This window comes from Bombus fervidus, chromosome 7 (assembly GCF_041682495.2).
Source record: "Bombus fervidus isolate BK054 chromosome 7, iyBomFerv1, whole genome shotgun sequence".
NCBI lineage: Eukaryota > Metazoa > Arthropoda > Insecta > Hymenoptera > Apidae > Bombus > Bombus fervidus.
This window is the reverse complement of record NC_091523.1, coordinates 2,513,849-2,540,941: the sequence shown is the minus strand read 5'-3', so window position 1 is coordinate 2,540,941 and position 27,093 is coordinate 2,513,849. Positions and strand designations below refer to the sequence as shown.

At 32.5% G+C, this 27,093-nt stretch overlaps 1 protein-coding gene across 4 annotated transcripts in view; it reads right to left on the bottom strand.

Moving 5' to 3' along the window:
* Nucleotides 1-27,093, bottom strand: part of Rhogef2 (Rho guanine nucleotide exchange factor 2) — a 33,646-nt gene that overhangs the window by 5,361 nt on the left and 1,192 nt on the right. For 2 of the 4 annotated variants that reach the window (XM_072007402.1, XM_072007405.1), the window contains exons 2-19: nt 23,451-23,686; nt 22,295-22,344; nt 22,015-22,072; nt 17,310-17,548; nt 16,978-17,199; nt 16,102-16,350; nt 15,152-15,433; nt 14,989-15,078; nt 14,779-14,892; nt 14,592-14,690; nt 14,420-14,512; nt 14,154-14,347; nt 13,774-14,063; nt 13,483-13,659; nt 13,260-13,313; nt 6,744-6,879; nt 6,248-6,329; nt 5,956-6,008 (exon numbers count right to left, since the gene is read on the bottom strand). In XM_072007402.1, coding sequence (XP_071863503.1) covers nt 5,956-6,008; nt 6,248-6,329; nt 6,744-6,879; nt 13,260-13,313; nt 13,483-13,659; nt 13,774-14,063; nt 14,154-14,347; nt 14,420-14,512; nt 14,592-14,690; nt 14,779-14,892; nt 14,989-15,078; nt 15,152-15,433; nt 16,102-16,350; nt 16,978-17,199; nt 17,310-17,548; nt 22,015-22,072; nt 22,295-22,344; nt 23,451-23,622 — 2,654 coding nt within the window. In that variant the 5' untranslated portion in view covers nt 23,623-23,686. Of the gene's footprint in view, nt 1-5,955; nt 6,009-6,247; nt 6,330-6,743; nt 6,880-13,259; nt 13,314-13,482; nt 13,660-13,773; nt 14,064-14,153; nt 14,348-14,419; nt 14,513-14,591; nt 14,691-14,778; nt 14,893-14,988; nt 15,079-15,151; nt 15,434-16,101; nt 16,351-16,977; nt 17,200-17,309; nt 17,549-18,741; nt 18,959-22,014; nt 22,073-22,294; nt 22,345-23,450; nt 23,687-27,093 lie in introns of those variants that run through there. The other 2 variants (XM_072007404.1, XM_072007403.1) reach the window with 2 other exon arrangements.

The window sequence follows — 27,093 nt, the reverse complement described above, 5'->3', positions numbered from 1 at the left end:
TTATTATGTTAGAAGATTTCACCAGCTTAAAGGTTACGCGTTCTTTCTACGTCAAAAGTCGGTTGACAGTACATTGGCATTTTGGCTAGATCGTCGCATTTATTATACCTTTGCTTGTATACCCTTTCCACCGAGTTCCAAGACAATTACCAAAAAGCGAGAAGATCTTAAAGAAAATACTATCCCTTTAATGTCTCGGTTATTTTTAAAATTATGACATATTTAGTCACGATCGATATACGAAAATATAAATTTAATCAGGAAAAATAATTACTTTCATATTTTAAAAATAAAACGATTCAGATCTCAGTTGCTAAATAATTGATTGAACGATTTTCTCCGGATTTTCAGAGATTTTTTGTTTATTTGAAATAATCGAATAGCGAGGTCGATAAGATGTATCAAGTAAAAATGAGAACTTAATTGACATCGATCAAGCTAAGGCTTATCGAAGCCGCTCCTTCATCACTTTAATCAACTCCGTAGATATAGAAATGACATCGACTTGTGGCTGATACACTGCCTTGTGCATACAGTTGTACGTACTCATCAATGGTACCACTATTCTTCCGAAGTGTACAAAATTGACGTATATAGTTCTTTGTTTGGCGTTGATGCCTCCTTTAACAAACGTTTGAAATTTGTTATGAAATCCTTTGAAATCACGCGCAAGAAATCGAGCTTTCTTATCGACTCGACAAATTTTACCAAATTAATGATTTCTTAGCTAGGAATTACAATATATAATTTTTTACTGGGCGAAATCATCGATCGATGTTTATCGATAATTCGAATAGTTTCCTTCAATTTGAAGATACTAGTCAATTGTAGCTGGCATAGTCTCAAAATTTAATTGAGACATCCAACAATGATGAATTATTGGTGGCGATTTTGATTATGAAAAAATTGACGCGTGTGAATTAACGCAGAATGGGCCAACGATAAAGAGGCTGCAAAAGAAGCTAAGCGTAAGGCCGATGTATTGATTCCAAAGTATCGATTGCCTCAAAAATAAAGGACAAGACATCTATCCGTAGCCTGATATCGTTTTGGTTCTCGTTTACAGTCGTGTACACGTATTACGGCCGGATCGATACAAAACGGATCACTTTCTTTTTCCTCCCCATTTATGCGCATCGATCTTTTTAAAACCAGATGCATTAGCCGGCTAATTCATGCGAATCGTACTAATAGCCATGAGATATTAATGACTAAAAATGTATACGTGGGATAGAGGAAATAAACTCTCTATTGCATTGCATTCATCTATAACCTTTTGGAAGCATTAAGCTTTTCGTTTCGTCTTCTATTTATTTACTTAAATTAAAAATGATAAAAAAGATATAAAATTATATTAGAAGCTTCAGAAAATATTATTGACATTATGGTGTTTGTATTTAATTCAAGCCCATGATTGTTTTAAAAGAGAGAAGAAGAATGATTCTGGGAGATAAGGAAATTTGTCAATGTCATGAACATTTTCTAATTGTTGTTTATTGATTTTAATTGTGATGAACGTGACCCATATGTCGGACAGTTATTCCCAGAAACCTATCCCTCCATTATGCGAAACGCGTTCATATCAAGTTAATAATTTTCAATGAACTAATTGCCCCCAAATCGATTCTATGCATCACTAAGCTAAGCACTGAATCGTTGAGAATTTTTTTTCTCCGTGTTTGATGGACGTAATCAAATGTTTCAATAAGTCGACGAACAAAGAGAAAGACTAGGGTACGATAAACAAAAAATAAAAGGTATCGTACCGTTGTTGGCGGAAGAGAAAGCTATAAAAGAGTAATTAACCATAATGTACCTCGCTGAAATTAGGATCCAACGTGCTCGACTGCATGTTCTATCGAACAGTCATAAAAGGGATGGCTATTTCTAATTTAAGATTTAAACGATATTTACTTTAACTAATTACCTTTAAATATTATTTTACCAACAGATCGAACATTTTTCCTTCATTTAAAACTCTAATAAGAATAATAAAAAATTTTTTATTAATGCCTATTTATCCACGAGATATTTGCAGTAATTTCTATACTCACAACAATCCAACCAGATTCTAATATTTATTGAATGACGTTTAAACACAGACGTCACTGACAGCGGTTCAAACGAAAATAAAGTCCAGATACAGTGAAATTCTTTGCAAGCACTCTTTCTCTTTTAAAAATTATGAGAAAAGAAATAAAGAGACTTTCATCTCTCTCATGAGAGACGATTTATAACATTCCTACTCCCGACGCGTGCTTGTAAGGCGTTTTACGTCTCTCATGCTCGAATCATTAAATCACCAACGCATTAGCCGCAAACCTTGCTACACGTGTATTTTTACTAGAGACAACGAATGCGCGCGCCGTGGTTTGATTTTTATTAATGATATCACGAAATTATTATTGTTCGCGTTTTTCCAAAAATAAACGCACGACAATGACGAAGATACCGACACCAGTTATTTATTTATCGAACCACGGACTCAAAGAGCCGCAATGTAGTTTCATGCTTCATCAAGTAAAAGTGAACTTCACAGTTGTTCCGTGAGGTCAATAATCTTGTGTAGTTTTTCAAAGAAAAAAAAAAAAAAAAGAGAAAGGAGACAATAAAAAAAAAAAAAAAAAAAAAAAAAGGGAGAAGAAAGAAAGAAAGACGGGAAAGAAGAAAGTAAAAATACACCAACGATTGTAAAATCCTCAAGGACATTAACAATCCGCGAGTACAATTCATTGGTAGATTAATCGTCGATTCATTGGATTTTAAACGCGAAGTAATAATTATTCTTCCGTTTCCTCATTGAGAATTGACATCGACTTAAGCTCTGGAGCATTACTGTACACGAGGGATGCGATGTCACTACCATGTCAAGCTGATGTGATTCGACCTATATTTCCAATAATGCGATACGAAAGTATACCGCTGTAAGTGATAAACAAAAATTGCAACGATGCTGCAGATTTAAAACTACTGTAACGCACTTCATAATTGTAGAATTGTAAAATAATAAAAAATTGCAGAAATTATCAGTATGCAGAATTTAAGTATTGAACATTCTTTGAATTTTCTATCGAAGAAATTTGCTCCTAAAGATGAATACTGATGAAAGAATGTTTCGTAATAAAAATAAAGAAAATGTAAATAAAATTTTCAATCCAATTTTAAAAAATTAGGTAAATAGTAAACAACGAATGATTCTTTGTCGTTTAATGTAAATGTTCAATTTTATTCATGCTATGAGGTAACTAAAATACAATTAATTGTAAGTATTCCAAAGTGCGTTATCATGTTCATTGACGTAGCGTCACCAATGCGAGAATCATAATGACATCGCATCGCTTGTATGCACCTATTGTTCTTCATAGACTGATAATGGATGAACAACTCGCGAAATACAATTTAACTGTTCAGATATGTTTCTAAAAAATGGAATGAAAAGGTTTGGATTCTGAATAAACGAGTTAGTTAGTTAGTTTTAATAGGATAAAATAGATGAATTCGATAAAGTACTAACAACTTGGAAATTTTGGACAACGAAAGAAATTGTAACTGGAATTATAAATGATTGTGAAATGTCGGTATGGTCAATTGACTCGTTTGTTCTTTTGCATTCTATTATAATATTGTACTTATTATAACAAGATATCAATTTTCTTTTTAATTTAAACGTTTTAATAAAGAATTCCTGAAATTTACGATCAAACAATTTATAACACCGTGTGTAGCGTGTAAGTGACAATGTTGTGTGTGATTAAAACGAGTGACATCCATATGCGTAGTTTAGGAATAATTTTCACTTCCTTTAATTTCACTAATTTAAATACTTTTATCTCATGGCGCTAATGCTTCGTACAATTGTAGTTATTCTACTTAATTCGATTTTTACTTTATTAGGACGTAAATTCTAATAGAAGTATGGACTTGTACAATATTACTATATTATAGGATATCTTTATATAACAATTCCGTGTGAAAAATTTCAATATACATTGCCTGAAGAAAAGGCATTGAAGTCACCAGATAGAGACTCGAAATTTTTATGATATTGTTAAAATCATCTGTCAAAAAAATTAAGAAAGGTTCTTTACTAAAACATTTTGCAGTATCTGAACGACTTAAACTTAACAAAAGTTAACTGTCAAATGAAATCGATCGACCCGCATGATCTTATTCGAACATTAAAAATCGTAAATTAAATACTAACTTCGTCCAGTACAACATTTTAATTCTGATTACTGTACATTTAAATAATGCCAACGTTTCACAATCATCGTCTGTTTATTTTTAAATTAATGAAAACCTACTCTCGTTCCCTCCAAAAGTCCAATTTCAGCCGTCGGTGCTTAACTACTATTGGCTATAATTCCAACTGGATCAATCATAATATGCATCACGGCCTCGAACAATTATATAATCTAATGTACGAAGTTAAAAATTTGTCTGGCACAAAAAATGCGATCGTTCGATCAATTTACACGAAGAACAAATCGATCGATAGACACCCCAATGAGTTTAATCTCGATTCGCGGACAACACGAGCGATCGTCAGAAACGATCAATTAGAAGTCAAGTCGACAGACAGAAGGAAATCGCGAACCGAAACCGTGGAACAACAATCGATGTTCGATGCGTTTCGGGAAAACGGAACGGGTGAGCGCGTGGGTGTTTCGTACTGTCGAAGCGACGCAATAGCTACCCGCGGAATTGAACGTTTAACGTCAGACTGAAGGTCTTCTGACTGGCATGCATACACACCTTTGCCAGAGGAAGAGCAACGAGTCGAGTCTGCGCTGTTTGCACGTGGACGTGGATCTAGAGCGTCAAGAAACAAGAAGTCGCCGGTTAAGAACCGGAGGACTCTGCCAAAAATCTATACACGGTGTGTCTGCAAAATTCCAGGCCCGAGTGAAAAGCCGGGAATAGACTTTCCAGCTGATCTTCGAACTACGGATCAAACGTGCGTCTGATATTATGGACGAACAAAAGGAGGAGATGAATATGTCAGGAAATAAAGGAAGGTATTAAGGACTTTATTAGATATTTAACTGATTAGAATATGTTGAAATTGTGGATATAAGTATAGTCTTCGAAACTATAGTGTTAAAGTAAGATAATCGAATAGCTTTTTATCTAATGAAGATATGACGAAGGAGATGACGTAAAGGAATATATCTGACAAATGAAATGTAGGTTTTAGTTTTGGTAAGTCAGTTAGTTATAATATTACATAAAAATGAAATACCCAAAGATAGTAAAATATAGAGGTAAACAAATCTTTATGATGTCTTTTCCCATTACTCCTTACATTTAAAATTTATTATTTTGGCATAGATTATTCTGTCCGTCTGTGGTCAACATGTCATCAACGAAATATTCGAATAAAATATGGGAAACGTAAGAAATTGAGCGAACTTGTATATTTCAGCTTTCAGAGATAAATTGCACGAGAAGGTAGGAAAAGTATAAAAATTAGAATAATCAAAGTAAAATGATGGAAGTTCGTTATATGTTATTCGACCAATTAATATTGTTGCTTCATAAATTTATAAACAGTTTCAATAAAATGAAATCGTATAGAGTAGAGTCATATTTCTCAGTAAAGGTTTCTTATATATACATTGGGGAACGCAAGCTATCAATGTGAAATACAAATTCGTTTGGAAATAGTGTCGAACTTCGTAACGTTTCTATTTTGGCAATTATACAATTGCGTAATAAAGCAGCAGTGACAGTTTGACGGAGCAGTAGAAACAATTTGAGAAATAGTTTATTGTTTCGCATCGACAAGAGCGTGAGTATTTCGTTAAAATAAAATTTATGGAAAATCTGTGAAATATTAAATCTAATAAACTATCGAAATTCTACGAGTAAACTCAAATTTTTATAGTTAGGAAATTAGAGTTTTCACTAGTATTATCAATTATCATGAATATATCAAATACATTGTTTACTTACTTTGTTTTGGAGAGATTTGGATCGCTGGTCTTCCTCTTTTCCCGTAACTGTCGCTACAATGAAAACAGTCACATGATATTCAGACATACATACCAACGATAAATACTAAATTAATTCATCCGAAATGAAATCTCGTTTCATCGAAGTATATAAGTTTTCATCGAAGTAAAAATCAATTTTGCGAAACTCAAGCGATATTTCCGGTCTCGAAATTTTAATTCGTTCGACGAATCATCTGTTTATACGTTACACGCTAGAAAAATTTTGAAATAAAAGTTGTTGGAATTCTTACCTTGTGATGTATCCGCTCCTTGTAACTTTCAGACCTGTTTATGTTTGACGTCTTTGGCTTACTGGAAATATTTTGCTGCACCCTAAGTAATCGTAATTAATAAAGCATAAATTAATATCTATAACAAAAATCAGCTGAAGGACTGCGATGAATAAAATGAAAACATATTGATGAAACTATAATACTAAATCAAAGCTCTTCGAAAATCACATATTAGAAAAAATAACGCGGATCTTATAAATACAAAGTTATGAAATTGATGAGATAACTACGGGATGAAAACAATTTGAAAACAAATTTCTATAATATGCTTGTATCGTTGAACGGGTTAAAAAATTGTTATGACGAAATATGAATAAAAGAAACGCAAGGATTTGTTACAAGAATTCCTATAAGTTGCGCATGTCTTTTTATTATAGGGATCAATAGAACAGGGTTGAAGCAATTCAAAGAAAATGTTCTTTTTAGCAATCTCATGCAAGTATGAAGTGCATACATTTCAGAAATATCTTCCCGCGAAGAAGGATTGTCCATACTATCGGCGTGATCGGAGGCTCCGCTGTAAGCGGAAATGCGTCCTCTTTCGCTACTACTACGCGTGTTTCCGGCTATGACGCCCCCGCGATGTTCTCCTAAAAACATGAAATAAACGAACGTATTCATTAATTATTTCAATATCTGTACTAGTCTAATACACTAATTTGGCTAATCGCCGATAAATATATTTTCAATTTTAATTTACTTATATTCAATCAACTTTGTTTTATATTATATAGATTACTTTTCCTATACATAATGTTTATGGAATATCAAAGACTCTTCTAGACTTTTCAGTATAATTTGAATATAGCGTTAGAAGAATCGATTGTAGTTTTCAATACGCGTTTATTGTATCTTCCGTTTTTGTTAAGAAATGAAAGGATTTAACAGGATAAAAAAATCGTAGTATAACAGAATCGGTGACACAGTATAGTTAAATTATTTTGATTCGCATGATCGCACCATAAAAAAGGCCATCGCAGGTGTGTTACAAACGAACCTATCGATTTTCGATACTATACTTTTGTACGCTTACTTTTCCTTCTCGGATATACTGTTCTTTTAAAATGCATTAAATTTATAAACAGTGCTTTAAAAATACAAATGAATCTCTAAATACTCATTGTTATTATAGAAATTTCTCCAACTTGTAAAATTCACACAAATCTATTGTAATAAATGTATTAAGTATAAATTAAAAAAAAAAAAAAAAAAAAAAAGAAAAAAGAAAGAAACGTAATTGAATTTAACGTGCATGTTACTTGAAGAATCGATTAGAGACAATCATGATAATTAGACAAGGTCGCTGTTCTTCGTTTTTTTTTTTTTTCCACAAATTAGAGTATGTCGAATATAAAGATATGACTAATTTTGTCCAGAAATTCCACATAATAATACGAAAGAGTCTTCCTATCGCAGCGATAATGGAAATGAAACGAATATTTCGATTTAACTCATCTATTTGATGCCAGCAAGCATCAAATTAACACGGTCCATGATGTCTGGCATTTCTCCAACTATCCAGTCTTATGTGGAGGCTTATCAGGTAAGGAATGCGGTTCAGGGTAAAAGCAGATCATGAGAGCGTGTGCGGAGAGGGTGGTTACATTTAATCTCCAGCTAAGCAAATACACAAATCAAAACCGATTTATTACGTCAATAAAATACCGTAAATCGATCAAAGGAACATAATTCTAACGTAATTCTCTAACTATAGACAACATGCAATCAGCTAAATTAAATAGGTATTTTTGAACTGACTAAATACACGAGTGTATAGTATTATATCCGTCTATGATCGCCGATTTAAAATTCTTGGTAGAAAATTTCGCATTCGTTCCGTTCAAAGAAAACTAAGCAATTGTTCGATAATAAGTAAATTATTTTGCCACAGCCGTGAGGTCTAGAAGGCTGTCACTCACTAAATTAATATCCAACAATATGAATTTAACTAACGCTTGTCACAATTCCTTTCCTAAATTATCTGGAAGACCAAGTGGACGATGATTAAGCATCGCTAACCCCGTGAAATTTGAAGATCGAGGAAGGAGGTCAAATAATCCGAGTGAAATCGTAATATCATCAAAGACCACCGATGTCAGCATTTCGCTGACTGGAAAAAAGTTAAATGTCTAAATAAATATCCAATGAAGGCTCGGTACCGCCTAAAAATACCATCGTAAAAAAGTTGGTGTTCTTGAACCCCGTAAGCAGACAGATAGTTATAGATCAGCAGGGGTAGGTATGCTGAGGGGATGCAACGAAGGAAAAGCTTAAGTCTCGAGTATTTTTAGATAGGGCGATGTAGGCGCGTGTCGCAGAGGCCGGAAATCGTTTTGTGGGCCCCTCCTTCCCGTTTTCTTCTTCGTTGTTGTCGTTGCCGTCTGCGTTCGTGCCGCGCAAGATCTATCTTATTTTCTTTCCTCTCGTTTCAACGCATACTTGCCACATAGTTACAGCAAATGACAATCATCATTCAAATAAAGTCACTCAGTCAGAAATGAAAACTGGCGATCCAACTATCGGGAAATCTTTTTCATACGAAACAATTTTTCATACCTTAGAAATCTTTAAAATCTGTTTTTACATGCAAATTATTTAATTACTATATTAATAATATATCATATGTTGCCATTTGAACTTGAGATAGAGAAAAGAAAGAAAGCGTCTTTACCATACAGAATTAAATATATGACCTCTGTTCTGTACTCTGCATTTTATATACAAGTCACGGTCACACCTTGATATTTGCTTCGAACTATTTTAGATATTTCATCATAAAAATTATCAATGTATTATATTTAATACAGGACCAAAATACTCGTATCTTTATATAAGCTTAAAATACTTTTCTGTAACAGTATGATTACGGTAATTATGTCTGTATATACTCAATACAGAACGATGAAATTTATATTAATGAAAGAGTGAATTCAAAGGTTGAAATGTTTCTTTACGAGGAAGAAATCCATGTTTTTCTTCAATGAAATCACGAAGAAGCATGTATAGATGCAAAAAATAAACAATTCGTCTACATGACTGCGTGCGATTTCCAGTACATTCTGGTCTAATTTTGTCTAGACACGTAGTATTTGTATAGTCGCAAGGTTCCGTTCATGAGATATCTGCCGGAGAAAAGCCAAAGATGACGACAAAATCGCCACCCATATCATCTTCAATGTTGGCTTTATAGACGCTGTGAAAATTTATGAACGTATCTGACAAGCAACACGCGGCAAGAATTCCTACTGAGTGGCTTATTAAAGCTTCGCAATTCCTGTTTTTAACTTCTACGACTCCGCCGAAACATTCCTACGCGCCAGAGAAACATTCCCTTCCGAAAGTTCACAACTTTCAATGTTACTAATAAAAATTTGATCAATCAGAGTTTACCATTGCCGTACAGATCAAAACTTTTAGAACGTATCCAATTTTATGAAAATTTGCAAAGATCGATAAGTAATCAAACAAATTGAATCTGTTCAAAAATATCGCAAATCAAACTTATAGAAGTAGTTACAAGACTCGAAGAAATACTTCAAATTTTATTTTCGATTTTATATTGATCTTCTTGGTTGATTTTTCGTTTTTCACATTCATCCGATACATTTATTTGGCAGACGCGAAAGACAAAACGAGAACTGTTGAAACAAACCTGTCTCTTCCTCTACACCAGTAATTTCCTTCAAACCGGTGTCGTCAGGCTTGCTCGAAGAATCAGTCTCATCGTAGAATGCACTATCGTTCACGTTTTCACAACACGTTGATACACTTAGACGATCCAAACCAACGATCAAAGCCGTTTCTATAATTTTGCTCGGTTCGCGTGTCTTTCTCACAGCGGCAAAAGTCTCCCAAACTTTACCGGCAAGCGAGCTTTTGCTCATGTGTGGCACCACGGTTCTCTGCTTGATCGTTTTCAGCTTCGTTTTCTTTGCAACTTTGTCTTTGCTTACTTTTTCGCGCACCACTGTCGAACCTAATCCGATTGATATATTTTTCTAACGTTTCTCGCGAATCCAAACATTCATTACAGAATCCATTTGAAATTCGAAGAATCTCCATTCGTGTTTAGTAGATACGTTATTATTTAATTAATTATTTCAAAAACTGATTCTGAGAACTGCGATTCCTTGCAATAATTTATGAATTATAATGTGAAACACAACATACGCTAAAAAATTACAAGTTACAATTTCTCATAGTCAAATATTAAATAGTAAACTTCTATATTGATAAATTCTATTCACATCGGTATAATTAGTTTCCATTCCTAAATTAATTTATCGCTACAATCTTTAACAATAGTATTCACGTAAAAATACATATCAGCACAAACTTTACTATTTCAGTAATCTCCGTATTTCCTCATGAACGTTCCGATAACGATATCGAAACGACGATAATGAAAACCAGAATGTTTAGTCACTAACATCACGTAATTATTAAAAAGAAGAAAAAATATAATAAAACGCGCCGCCTAGAGGAGGCTCTTCGATCCAAATGAATTATTAGATATTCACGCCATCTTTACCGTCACCCTTCAGCTTCCGATTGAATCTGTTCCTGCATCTTCCCGGGGAAAGCCTGAAGCTAGCAAAGCCAGCGATCAGGGGCGAGGGGTTGGTGGTCGTTGGGTAAGGGTTGCAGTCCGGTTCCCCCTCCAAGGGATCGCGCAACTGTTGCACCTCGACCATGTGCACACCTCGATGTTTCACCACCGAGAAAATAATAATCGGGGTTGTTTCTCTACTTCTCGCGGCAACAACCGAGCTGACACTAATTTCCCTTGAAGCCGCTCTCGCTTCTTTTCCTCGGAGACTGCCGTTGGTTTCCGGTTAGACCCCACCAAGCCGCCCTCCGCTCGTTTTACAACTACGTTCACGCGTAAGTATATTCACGAATGTACAAGGTGTGCGTGTGATTCTGATTTTCAAATCCCTCCGACCTAACCCTCGGGGAATATCAAGGACGATCTTCACGTTCAAGATATTGATGTACTTAAAGTCTCTCTTAAAGGGTAGCTTTCTCTTGCTCAACTTTTCTTCTGTTACCTCTTACAGCGCCGAGAGATACTACTTGCCAGACCCCAGCTTTGTTTTATTTGTTTACGTTGTTTGTTACGAGCGTAGAAACTTTAATGAGAAAAGTGATCGCTGTGGAATTTTTTGTAGCTTATTGAGACCCTTTTTCGTTAATTTTGTATACGTAGTCGGTTTTATGAATGGATACTTTTGAGAAATTTCCTGATTCGTATTTAACAGAGGATAGATTGTGATAACATGTACAAGGTTCTCCAAATATTATAAAATTCTTGAAAATTAATATAAACAGTAAGAAAACAATAAGTGAACAAGTTAACAAAATGATAATTGAACTGTTACAAGTGTAACTCGTTTAATTTATGTGTGCAACTCAGAAAACTTACAACAGAAAGTTTTTGTAAGATAGTTATACGTATTATCTTTAAGCAAACAGCAAATTGCTTATACACCCTGTATATAAATACAAATCTATGTGGTTGTGATTCTAGGCCTCTTTCCGTGGTTTCCTCTCTCCTCAGTTCTTCCTTCCTTCCTCTTCTCTTTTATAAATTCAGTAGAAAAGAGCGCAGTGCACAACCAACACAATTCGTTTTGCAAAACTTCCTTATCGGACAACGCGATTATTGTAACAACGAAACTTGATAAAAACCTACACTCCGTCTCAGACATATGAAATATCGATTATGTACTTTAACATTGACACTCTTCTCTTTAATTTTTTGTTTTAAACGATTGTACAAATATTAAAGAAAACGAGAATATTGTTATTAATATGCATAACATTACATAAAATAATTACTACTTTCGATAGAATCGTCACTAGAAACGTGAAATAATCCTTAATATTTTTGTAGCGAATCGATGTATTTTTACAAAACTTGCATATATTCACGAAAACGTTTTATCACGCCAACACACTATCAATTTAAAAGGCTGAGGAGAGGATGTCGATAAAGAACCATCGAGGGTCGTGACAAACAATTTTCAACGAATCTTTCAAGTGGGAATTTTTGCACAACTAACTTCTTTACACTTCTTTCACCATTGGCGATATGCTTTAAATTATTTTTTAATGAAAGAGAATGAGAGTTATCATTAATTTACAATAAATGTTAAGTGCTCCCGACGAGACAAACAATCGTAACAATGGCTGATGTGTGACCTACGTTCGTCAAGGAACGCCTCATTCGAAATGAAGACAGTAAACTACGAGATAACGGATAACATTAACAAAAAGGAAGAAAAATATATAGGAATCACACTTACATAGTCAAACAAGCATACGTAATTGAAGTTGCAACGACAGTATGATGTACAACAAAACATTGCGAATTGATATAAATATTATCGTCATGGAAAATGTATGTTTAACGAAAAGTTGAATTTATTTGTACTTTGTCACTCTGAACAAAGTACGTATACTTGTATTTGGCAGCACAAAATTATTTATGGTGCATCGTGTGCGGTGCAAAATATAGATTTTGTTCTGAGAAATACACTAAAATTAATAGCATTTGGCAAGTTATCACGCTATGTAACGAATGAACTGATTAATATAGATGTATTCTTATTTTATATATAATATAAAAAAAGGATTTATTGTCGATTTTCCATTAATTAATAAATTTGACTATCATGAGATTTAAAAAATTTTAGTATATCATTATATATTTAAAAATAAAGCAATAAATATGTTATTGTATACTACGAGATATAAAATATCAAAATTTATTTCCTTTGATTGGAACAAAATATAGCTACGAAAACTTTGTAGATAACAAACAATAAATGATTAAACAATAAATCATGACGTTAACGCAACGGCGTATGTAGTTACAAATACCATTGTTTTATACGATTACTGCAGTTAAAAGTATATTTTTCTAATATTATTTCATTTAATAGTTTAATGCAAGTAGCAAACTTACCATTTTCACCATCAGTCAATGTACCAGTATCTTCTTCGCTCCTTTTAATCTTGTCTGTAACAATAAGATATCCTATATTATAAAAATAAACTATTAAAAAACAAAGAAACCTACAGATTTCACATTTGTACATTTTATTTACGATATACGTGTACATAGAAGGGAAGAAGTGCAATAAATATTTCTAAGTCATAGAGTGTAATGTAAAATTCGAATTATTTACCATGAAGCATGTGATTTTGAGGATGATGATGGTGTGATGATGGTGGTTTCCTTTCAGGCCTGATACGCTCCATCAATTTGCTTATACGATCATTGCCTCTTTCCTTTCTAACCAATGGTCCAGGACAATTTTCTTCCACTACTCGAACACATTGACGATGAACACTTAGAGAACAATCTGTAACAAAATGGAAAAGTTGTTTCAACTTTTAACTGTGTCGATATTCACACGTGACCTCAAATTTATATTTTCTAATTTTTAATTTAGTAATATCTATATAAATTTACACACCACTACATAAATATCCTTGAGGTCCAATTCCACCAATGATAAGTTGACAATGATTACAATAAGTAATAGTAAAGTATTGATGAGCTACAAAATGATGACCTCTGATTGTCATTTTTCTTGTTTTTCCTGTAAGCAGGCGGACTTTGAGATTTGACTTATCTTTTGCGACAAAAGTAGGTACTCGGTCAAGTGATACTGGTCGAACTTGAAAAATTTTTGTTAATATTGTTGCCAAACCAGCTGCTGTTGTGAATTGTCGCAAATCTACGTGTTCTTTTTCAATATCTTCTCTGAAACATTATATAAATAATAATGTAACGCTATATGCCATGATATGTTAAGAATTAAGACTATGTATATTTTTTTGTTAATGAACTTACAAATAAGGCTCCATTTTGGGTAAGAGGTATGTTTCTATGATTTTTGTTTCTCGTGTCTTATCAGATGCGCTTTCATCCAACTGAGCGTCGCTTGGACCAAATAACGTACCTAATCCAGCAGTTCTCTTTTGTTGAAAGTCTGCAAGTTGCTCGTTTAGCTCTTCTTTTGCACGTGTACGAGCTTTCCAAAATATCTGCCAAGAATACAATATTTTATATAATCATATCCAGCAAACGATGCGTGTATACTTTTGCATAACACATACTTTTCGTAGAATCTCTTCCTTATCAGATTCCTTTAAAAGAACGTCGTCTATTTCATGTGCTACATTTTCGTCTACATTATGCAGACGGAGAGGCTATATATAAAACAGTTTTGAGTTAAATACGATCTCCATATATTCAAGAGAAAAAAGATAACTTTTTCAAATTACTTACTGCACCAGGTACTAAAAAACTAGAATGAATTTCATATGCCCACTTCCTCATTTCTTTTGCATTGCCTTCTTTGTACAGATCCGTTACTAAGTAGAACAACTAAAATAATATGAATAATTTAAAATGACTTTGGGTAATAAAATTCAATATTCGAAGACATCACCGCTATATATCACGTAATACTTACCAGACTGGAGGGATCACTGTTTGACAAAACATAATTAATAAATACAGCAAGGTGTGCATGATGTCCCCATAATCGAGACAAAGATTTGAATGGTCCATGATCTTCTAACTGTCCCTACAACGACAATTAACATAGTAATTATGAACCCATATGAATGATTTCATTTACAATTAAAAACAAAGAACTATATATAAAATTTATAAAACTCACAACTTCTTGATCACTCATATCATCATCTTCCATTGACATAATTGGCTGCTGTAATATTGGCAGTCCAGGAATGCCTTCATTTAATATTGTCTAAAGAAGGAAAAATACATGGTTAAGTATCACAGATTATTTAAGAAACTCAACTTTTTGATTAAAAACTTACATCATTAATAGTAGAACTGGAGGTATCATTTCCTGGACTAGCAACTGGATATGGTGGAGGTGGAGTTCCTGGAGGAGTGATATGAGGTAATTCATCTATATCAATGTCACTATGCCTTACATGCCTTGGAGGAGAAAGATCATTCATTGACTCTGATGCTATTAAACGTCTACTAGCTTCTGATGGAGAAATAGTTGTTGTTCCCAATTGTTCTGGACTGGATTTCGTTCGTTGATGTTTATTAAGTGAATTTGAAGAACCCAAGTTTGCACCCTGTGAAAGCTATAAGGAAATTAAATACTTATTTATTAAATAATAGATAATCAGAACATTATATCAGTAAATTAAATACAAGAATAAACTAGAATATTGTGTGATTCATTATGCAGAAATACTATAAAATTGTACTATATGCATTTCATACCACACACCATAAGAATTGCTAAACACTGCAATCACAGTAAATGAAATAAAACATATACTTAACAGACAATGTTTAAATGTACATACTGCATAACCATAAATTTTTCTTAGATCACATAAAGTATATTTCAGTACATATCACAAACATACTTAAATTACATTACTTAATAAAATATATTACTCAAGCAACACTTCAATGAACAAGCACAGTTTCTAAAATGTAATATTTGTCATAAGTTTTTGGTGGAACTACACATAAGGTATTTGCAAAAGAAGCAAAACAAAGTATTATTATAACATAGGTACTTGATTATTATTTAACATAATTGTGATAGATGTATTAAATGATATGAAATTTAATAGGAATGATATTTATAAAATATATTTTAAAATATAAAAGTATAAATTGTCCAATATATAAATATCTGTTAAAGGTATTCACATTGTGATTCTTTGGTACTTCTCTTTTACCATGCATACATTGATATAAATTATTTATTTAATGACTTAGCGATTAGACTACTTACAGAGTTAGGTATGCCATGACTGGTGGTTGAGGGCGTTAAATGAGTCAACAGATGACGCTCCAGCTCCAACTGGGCTACGTGGTGCGTATTTGTAGTAGGCGGAGGTCTGGGAGGCAATGGTGGCGGAGACAGGCTTTGCATGGACAAGGATTTACGAGATGGTAGAGGCGGTGGTACATCACCACTGCTACTACTCAAGGGTGAATAATAACCCGGGGAACACGAGGTGTTTGTTACCAACGAGCAAAGCTGTAAGACACAACAAAAGCTGGTTAGATAAAGTTAGCAAAAGCTTAAATACATCCCTATATGGCTGCATTTGAAAATTTCAATTGTAATACAAGCACACATTGTATAAAAGTTGTATTTATACAGCTCAAAAAATATACGTATAAAAGCAGAACGTAGGCTTTGTTATTTCTTGTTGTTTACCATAATATACTGTAAGCTATTAATAAATATATCAAAGATTACCGAACTACTATAATAATCAATGATTAAATTTATATTCATACTCTCATCATTATGCTTTCCATTCATAAAAATAAACATCTCAATAATATCATGCCGAGCAACTATTTAATACACTGAATAGCATAAACTGGAACTGTCAAACACTGACATAAAAGCAAGACACAATAAAATATATAGGGACATAAGAAATGTTAATGAATGTAAGGGTTAAAACGAATTCATGTCTTTATGAATAAGATTATGAATAATAACATAATATTTATGATGTAGTATATGTATGAACAATGAACAATTATAGTTTACTGGTATAAAATTAATGCAGGATATTAATGCAATAATTAGAAATTTTCAAAGTAACTTGAACGTATTATTAAAGCATACCATAAAATTTAAAAATCATACCTGTTCATTGGTTGTAATAGCAGCTAGCTGGTCCTGCAGAGTGCGTACCCTCCTTTCGGCGCCCGCTAGTTCTGTTTGTCGTGCTACAATATTAACATTACTACTACCAGTACTAGCTTTCGCGAGTTCGCTGCGAAGCTTATCAACGTAACTTTGTTCTTTCTCCAACATAAGCTGGAATGTATGAACGCGCTGAGTTTCCAATTGCCGTTTTTTCTCATGCTAAAATATAAGAAAAGGATTTTTATTATATTATACATTTATTATATTAAAAAGCTATTTAATTCAATTTATAAATCCCTTCATAAATAAAGCAAAAAACATCGACTTACATCAACGGGTTGAGGTCCCGTAATACGTGCGTTACATGGTGCACCGGTCGCTGGAGCAGTCGACGCCCTGAGTAAGGAAGTCGCCGGTTGCGAGGGTGATACCATCGTGGTACCGGCCGATAAACTAACTGGTCGCTGGTGTCCACCCGCCAAACCAACTTGCAGCCCTGTGGCCGTCGTTGTCGCGCTATTCGTTGCAACTGGCTTCTGCTGTACCGTCAGTACCACCTGCGTCGAAGCTGCAACAAGGGTTCAAGGACGATGATTAGTCACCTTTCGCATACCTCCGCCGGTCCTTCCCCCGCGTTTGACCCTCCACCTTTCTTTTGAGAGTTGCTCGAACAGTCAATACTTGTATTTTCTTTTACAACAATTTAGATTCCTCTTGACTACTAAATGTTTTCTATGGATGATCTGTGTACGCTAAATATTACGTAATTAGGAAAATTTGTCAATTGAAATCATCAGTAATATTGTACTGTACTGATTTTAAGATTTTGGCATGCCTTTATGCTTAATGTAAATTGTGTTTTTTTTTTTTTTAATTATTTTTATGTATTTAATAAACGATCATGCAATCGTTGATACGCAATATCTGATAAGTAATCTAAAAAGTACAGGTCTTGTATACGATATTGCAACAACCAGATGTTCATTAAGAAATCGTAAAGTCATATAGAAAACTTGTAAGCAAAGAATTGGAAGTAATCTTGGTCGTGGCTATAATTCAAATATTCTTCAATGAGTATATATATATATATACTTTGTAAAGGATTAAACTGTTAAAATTTATCGATGACAAATTTTCGATAAACCTAAAACTACTTATCCAAACAGAGTATAAAAGAATTCCCATATCTCTTATCAGACAAAAGAAAATCGTAATAGTGAATAAAAATGTAAACACAATACATTTATCATGAATAGAATGTTTATATAGAACTAACTACGAATCTAGTCTCTGCTTACGCTGTCAATGACTCATTCCTACGCTCAGCTGAGACGTATGACGTCATTATATTTTTCTAATTCTGGAAATGCATATCCGTATCAGAAAATTAATTAACAAAACAGACATCAAAATCGCAAATCCGATATACAACTCCGCAACGACGGCTTGAATTTCGAAAACGCGAGTGTATCGTGGTATCTCTTCCTCAAAGTTGTTGTCTAAACAAGCACTCCGAAAATATGCACAACTTGCCAAATATTTGCATTTTTATGGAATCAGAGGATGTAAATATTACTCGAGGAACCTGCAACTCTACACAGTTTGTAACAGATGCAATTTCGTATTTCTCTGATACGAAGGAATCACAAATGATCGTACGGGAAATAAGTAAAATTCCAACGAACAATAATCCGTGTCCTAACGGTAAAATTACATAATTGCGAACATGAACGTAAACGTTTCAGAAGAAGCTGAAAATACCAGAGTACGCTTTCGCACGAGCTTTCTTCCAAGCTTGCCTGAGGTCATACGTAGTTCGCGTCTTCATATAGATACACAACGTCGACGAGAACAAACACGTTCGAACCGGTAAATCGATCTTTCAATGAAATTTTCGTATCAGCGATTCGGGGATGTACAGTTTCACGGAGAGATATCACGCGCATCGAGAGCCGTGTCGTCTGCAAAACTGCGTAAAACGATTGGCGATGACCGAGGCGATACGCGGAGCAGTAAAGACATTCGTACCGAGAAACTTGGCCCCAGGTACGTGTATTAATATGAATGACGAGATTCTTATGTTTACACGCGCGTATACGACTAATCCTCGATATATGACCAGATCTCGTCATTTGACTATATGCTATAACACCTCGGTAAACCCACTTTAATACTATAATTCGTTTTTGCAACGTAAAAATCTCGATAACTGGGAATTACTAGGAAATAGATCTACGGATGTTTTCCTATCGTAACGATGGAAATCTCCTACGTGTGTGTTTTGTTTTTCAGCAAAGCTTACTTTTTGTCTTTTATTACAAGGTATTGCTGTAGTTATTTTTAGTTTCAATTACTTTCCTAGACAATTTTTCATAGAAAACATTTCAAATGAATGAAGATACGTTTTGTTTACGATAAGGAAGTACATAATTTCCTTTTAGACCTAATAATCAAATTTCTTAACCTAAGAACTTTAATCTATAAAATAAAAAAAAGTTTATGATACAAGATTGGATTTTCTTCTTAAAAGATTAGAATTTTCCTGAAACTTTATATAAACTTTATATCTGGTAAAATTAAGATGATTTTTCTTTCCATTTTTCTGTATGATTGAGTATTTGAAACGTCACTCTTTCTTTATCGAAATACAAATTAGCATAATGATTTGGAAAATCCCGAAGGAAAGATTGACTCAGCTGTAAATGGCAGTGATTTAACGGTCAGTTAAGGATGTTCTCGTATTCTGCACATGAACGCCTTCCTCATAAAACTATCTTTATTTATTTTCACAAGACAAAAGTTACTTCAACCAGTAAAACGTTCTAAAACGGTTAATTCCTGTTAAAATACTCATACTAGTCTATACCCTGTTTGTTCTCGGTAATTTTCACGCTGAACATCTGCAAGTTTTCTAATTTGCAAATCCAAATTATTTTACCGATACATCTTTAGAAGTGCGTTTATTACGCGGAAAAACTTCGCCAACTTTGGTATACTGTTATGACTTGGTATGCAAATGAGATTTTTATTATAATTGTTGAAAAATGTTTGTGTTGAATCGATTTTAAATATTCATGAGTCTAGCGAAATCTGAATACGTGTAAGAGTTCCTGCCTTATGAAATGATTAAGTAGGACAGTTAGCGTACTTTGGAAAGTTATTAGATTTGGATACACAACACCATCTCACATTCAAAAAGTGTTAGATTACGCGACATATTGCATCCGGTTTCGAAATCTTTTACATGTTACAAACTCTTTTACAACTCTCTAATTATTTATTTTACTTTTGAATTATTAGCTAGCAATAATGATTACAGAGTGAATACAAACATACAAATGAACACGACATAAAAGGAAAACTATTTGCTTTCTACACAAAGAAACTTATTTTACTCCAGTATCTCGAGGAACTAATCGCAACGTGATAAAATAAAAGGGAATAACGCAACCTGAAACAACTCTCGTTTCATTTCGTTCACGCGTTATGCCTGAAACGTAATAGAATTTTGTGGAATTACAGCACAGTTAAAACTACGATGGAAAAGACACGTTTATAGTCATTGTGTTGTACCTGAATTGTTAGGAGGAGGAAGATAGACTCTATGAACCAACCGTCACCGCTATAAACTCGCATGCTTACATCACTGGAAACGTCGCCACAGAAGCTTCGTTGACGTCGGTATATCCAAGATAAAATCACCGACAATCATTCGTGATCTTTATAAATGTCTCTTTTCTCAAATACAACAAACAAACTTAACTCTTTTTTTTCGATTTTTTTTTTTGTGATATATAAACGTTGGTCATGCGTCACTGCACTTGACAAATCTCTCTAGATACTTGCTTTAATTTAGAGAAAAGACAGAGACAGATTGCTCGATGGAGTTTCGCATACTCAAACGTTGATTATCCTAACTACACGTAGAATGAACTTCCTTTCGCAAGCCTCCGCGCTTCCTTCTTTTTTTACGCAATGTCTGTGATACAGCTTCAAATTAAATTGCATTGCCCGCTCAAATCGATGAGCTTTACGAATCAATTTCGATAAAAGCTTTCCAGACATGGAATATACTCCGACAGGTTTTGATCAAGCACCAGTTTGAGTATGGAAAAACAAAAAACATTGAAAAGCAATATGAGGTTTGATTCTACTTTTACTCGATTTCGCTTAATTGAACAGAGTTTTGTGAGAGCCAAAATAAATGAATCGTAATGTAATTCAATAAAATTAAATTGCAGTTTAATCTTGTTCAGACAAACATTTATATCAATAAGATATCAATTATAGTTCTATTAGATATACAACGATTTATTCAATTTACATTTCTTTTTTTTAATATCTACTTAATATTCTAAATACAAGATGCTTTTATTATCTAAAAATAATTAACCATTTTACTCTTCAGTCTCAATTTATTACTTTGAAGATAATTCTTTTAAAACGTAACACCTAAGTGCTTTACTACTTTTATAAAATACAGGTCAATGGCCTGGCCTGTACTAAGCTAGATTGAATTACACGCACCCCTTGTGATGATCAACGACACATAAGAATACCTTAGAAAGTATGAACTACCCCATGTGTGTTTATATTATAAGTTTACTAGACTGACTACGTAAAAATGCTCAATCGACGGGAAAATCCTATCATGGAGAAAAAATGTTCTTCCCCTTTGTATTCGTGAGTATATAAAGGAAAACTAGAATAGGAAATAATATTGTTATTAATAAAATATTAAGCGATCAAATTTTGATTATATTAAACAATAAAAGATAATGAATATCATTTGGTACAAAACCGAGATCTTTCTATAATCTCTCTATAACGGAATTAATACTTTCCGCTATTGATAATGAAAAGTACTTTGAAACGTTTTAACATTTAGATAGTGTCCGATTCTATAATATGTCGGTCTCTTCACAGAGAAACATTTATTCCGTTTCGTTGCCAAATAACGTACCCACGTCTTGAAAATAAAAGAGAAAGAACAAAAAAGAGGTCGTAGAAAAGAAAGAAAGTATGTAAACTTACACTTTATGAGCTGTACAACATCCGTATGCGTGGACTGCATTACATTCACGCCGTTAACCTGGAAATACCAATCATGGTTATAAATAGTGAAAATATATCGCAGGAAATACACATTTTATAGACGCAAGTAATTTAAATTCACACATGGTACGCATTTATTGATCGTTTAAATTTTCGAAAATAAATATTTCGGTTTATAATTTACATTCGATCGATAATTTCACAGGAAATATCTTAGTTAGTGTTACTTTGCGATAACGTAAATTCGAAATAGGCTCACCTTGATGATTTTGTCGCCCGCGTGAAGGCCAGCTCTCGCGGCTGCACCGCCTACAATATATCATTGTTGCTTTTAACTCTTTTCTTTATCGAGACATTTAAGTATTAGAAAATTTTCAAACAATTCAATAACCATTTTCTTAACCAAAATTATAGCTTAACTTTTTTCACTTTTTACAATTTACAGACAATATTGGGAATAAAGATTGAATAATTTTCTGATACAAATACAGACATGATGCAAAAATAATTTTGTATGTGAACCATTATAAATTTTGTGCATTGAAAAAAAAATTCTTTATATAAAAATTGGCACAGATTTTATATTATGTTATTTATAAATAAATTGAAAGTATTTTTTAAAAGATAAAATTTTTATCGTGAAAACATACATTACAATATTGGTTTAAACGTAATCTAAATTGTTTTACATCCCACTAATTAAATAAATTAATTTCAGTGGTAAATGTGTTAAGTATCTGAACATAACTCGATGAAATGTCATCACTTTATGTTACTCAGGACAATTAGTATCATACTAAGTAGTAGTAACACTTGTACTATTAATACACTACTAACTTGTAATATCAGTATTTTGTCAACTTATTGTTACAACTAAATAAATACAATTAATAAATTAAATGTAATTAAAAGAAGATGATAATACGTATTAATGTATACAAAATGCGTTAAGAAATACATAATGCGTTACCAAAAACAGTAACATATACATTGAATATATAAATTATAAGACTCAACAAAATACCTGAAACATAATAACAAAAATAAGGACACTAAATTCGCTCTAATATTCAAACCAAATTAAATTTGTATAATTTATTAAAATTTTCGAAACAAGATATAATAAATAATATAAATTCAGTATATTATAATAATAGCTCCACTGGTTCATATCTTGCACATTATTATTTAAAACATTCACTAAAAATACTCAATATATTCTGCCAGTATAATTTTCACCGTCTATTTCGATCAACATATGTAATATCATATCCCTAAACCCTTTTGTTAAGGCCACCAGTGAAATCGATTCTGTTATGATTATTATAATCCAATGTATTAACATATTTCTAAACTGTTCTTTTTTAAAAACGAAAAACCGACTATATGCGAATGTTAAAACTCCAACAACACACCTTCCTTCACAGATTGAACATAGACAGGGTTATCACCGGAGACTTTCATCCCGTATCCGGCCTCGTCCTTGTAGACGACGAGGGTGGCAACGGGTGCTGGTTCGACGGTTCCACCCCCGGCGGCGCCTCCGCCACCCCCGACGCTGCGTCGCAACGCCGCCGTTCCATTCATCCCTTCTTCGATCTCCGCCTGGCCTCCCCTCACCTCTGCCCCGGCTGCAGCACGACTGTATGACCTGCAACCAAAATGAAATAACATTAACAACTTTCCGAAAGTCGAATAATCGTCATTCGATAAATTATTGCTTTTTTCCAATTATTCTCTTTCTTTCTGCGATTCGAACAATTGCCACGAGAATAATAAAGCTTCTGCGCGAAGAGCAGAAAAGTAGGGAGAAAATACAGTTGATGGGAAACATCGATTTCGTAGACCCTTTTAAACAGCAGAGGTAGGAATACGAGTTTTACCGTGTTTTTAACCTCTTAAGAGTTCACTTCATTTTAGCAAGATGCGACAATATTTTTTTTAGTTCGTTATATAAATGTTTATAGAAATGTAATAAAGAAGATTTTCTGGAAAAAATGATAGTTTTGTATTAATAATAAGAGATTGTATATATATGCAATCCAGTTACATACATAATATTACAGAAATAGAATGTTAAGTCACGACAAATGTAATATTAAAGAGATGGATTTTAAGAAAACAGAACTATTAATGTTGATATTGACTTTAGAAAAATGATAAAGAGAATGTTGTATATGTTATAGTGATAATTAATATTCTATCCTTAGATATTGGATGAACGAAATTAAAATAACAAATAATAAGATTTACTATCACATAAGATTAATGAATATTGTAGATGGCCGACTATTTGAAGATTAAAATTTTTTGGAGAAAACAATAAAAGAGAACATAGGGAAACTTTCAGTGTTTAATAATTTAACATGTAACAAAATTTTCTTTCCACCAGAATTTTTTCAAGTCTGAAAATCTGCTCTTTGAACTTAATTCTCTCTATGGAAGTTACGTAATCATTGGATCGTCATTTTTTTCACTTGCAACATTACCTCAATGCGAAATCGATAAAATATGGAAATTATCTAATATATAAAATTCTATAAATTTATTCTACTGATTTACAAAGAAATTGAATAAAATCTGTAAAATCATCTAAAATACAGTGACAACCAAATTTGTCGAATATAAAATATTTTGATTTAATTAACAGATCATGATTTAAAATGAGGGTATGTATCTGAATTAAAACAACTGTTATATTTTGAAGAATAATTGCTCCTTAACGAATGCAGGATGTTTGATCATTTACGGCGTACGAAGCTAATAAATAATCATGTCCCCTTATCAACGGGATTATGTCTATCGTTGCTGTGTACTTTCACGAGCTTATAATCATATATATTTTACGTCCCTGTTTAATTATTATTATTACTGCGTCGTCCATCAATATGCCGAATTTATGTGTTGTACGATTTTCAATTAATTGTCATATAATAAAACCTAAAGTAATGAAACTTCTTAAGAAGTTTTGTTAATGAAACAATGTAAAATTGAAAAAATGAATCGTTATTTAATTCTTTGGTAATATAAGATGCTTTTTAGAAATAACGAGCTCAATAAAATCTTATTAAAAAAGTGCCTTTTCAGTTTATCGTATTTAAAAAAAAACAATCAAAGAATTAAATTTCTACATAATATTTATTACATATAAAAGTATCGTATATAGAAGACGTGTCTTCTAAGAAGTACTCAACTTTTACAAGATTTACTCGTACTTTCAGCAGTAAAGACAATCCATCCAGATTTATTATTAACTGTCCCATATAAATAATAATTCTAAAAGATTCTAATAACTATGATAATTATATAATCATGACTATAAAAGCTTATCGAATCATTGGTGAAGCACGATTAGAAAGAGTTAACGATTCGCTTTGTGCACATCGTAATTCTTTAAAAGAGAACTTTTATATCGAGATGTTTATTACACTTGTATTCTTACAGACAAATCTCTAGAATCCAATACTTTATCCATTTTGTCTTTTTCAATAAAAAATTGCTTTCCTATAGAAGATCGATAATTACATCAGGATATATTCGATGCTATACTTGTTATTCTGGAAATAGCACAAGACTGGCCTACTAGATGCATATTTAACCCTTATCCGACTGAAATATTTTAAGAACATGTCCCACTGAAATTTGTCCAGTGAAGACAAATAAAATAAAACTGTATACGACATTTCAGTTTATATACGCGGGAATCGTATCGTTTCTTTTGACAGAAAATGCGTGTAATTAATTAACTTCTAACAAACAAATAACTCAATGGTACCATAAATACAATTTTGAAGATTTAATGGTTAAGAAGATTTAATGATTAATAAGATGGTCGAGCATAAATTTTCATGTTATGCTCCTTTATAGATCGATTATTATAGCTACTGAAGCTAGTTTAATAGAACGTAAACAATGGAATAATAATTGCTTCTTTACTAACGAAGTAGATTTTTTGTACAAATAATTTCTTTATTACTATCGTGCAAATATTATTATCATGCTAAAAGTAAGCAAATTGATTTTATTAGCATGAAAATTATTTTATATTTGATTTCGTGAATTTTCTCGTTACATTTTCAGAAAAAAGATTTTTATTCTTTGCTTTTGTTCCACGATATCGATCATTATTTAAAATAATAAAAAAATGTTTAAAGCACATCCGACTAAAAAGAAAAAAGGTTCTCTATAAATGCCTAAGTATGAAACGGTATAACATTACTGAAAATTAAATGATAATTAATTCTGTATAAGTGATATACCGTAATATAACATAGTGTTCAAAGAAGTTAATGCACTCGATGCCTAGTTTAAATTAAGGACGAGAACATTTCAATGCGATTTTGCGATTTTATTCTTTTGCCCACAAATTCTTCTCAATATCTAATGGAACTTATGGTAATCTGTAAATAATTTTATACCTCATTAAAGAAAGTAACTGCAATTATTACAACTCGTAATTTAATTGAGTTAGTCGTAAATTATGTGATATTATACACCATAATTTACATTTTAAAAAATTAAATATCATGTTAATAAATAATAAACTATGATAATAAAACAAGAACTTAGAATATAATGCATTTTATATAGATTTTAAAAATAATATTTCATTATATACTTGTCGAGTTATACTTGTCGTAATGCGAGAAACGAAAATTACTTTTTTTATAATAATTGCATAGGAAATTACCATAAAATCATCATATAATTAAAATTACCATGAAAGATAAAAACCGAGGAATAAAAATCTTACAAATTACTTATTAAATTATATTATATCGTAGTACATCTTAAAAGCATTCGTCATAAATAGCAAATATAGTCATTGAAAATTTTCAATTTTTTGTTTTTAAACTTGGTGATACATCACATTAATTTATCGTAAGGTCGGTTTAGTAGTAACTTCGATATCATATTGGTAATTTACACACATGTTTTGTGCAAAACATGAGCCGAATCCTCTTACGACGAATTTTGAACAAATCGTGCGCAGTAATGACATTCTGAACAACTTTTCTTTCTTGTTAACAATGTACTATCAAGATCACCAACTTATTA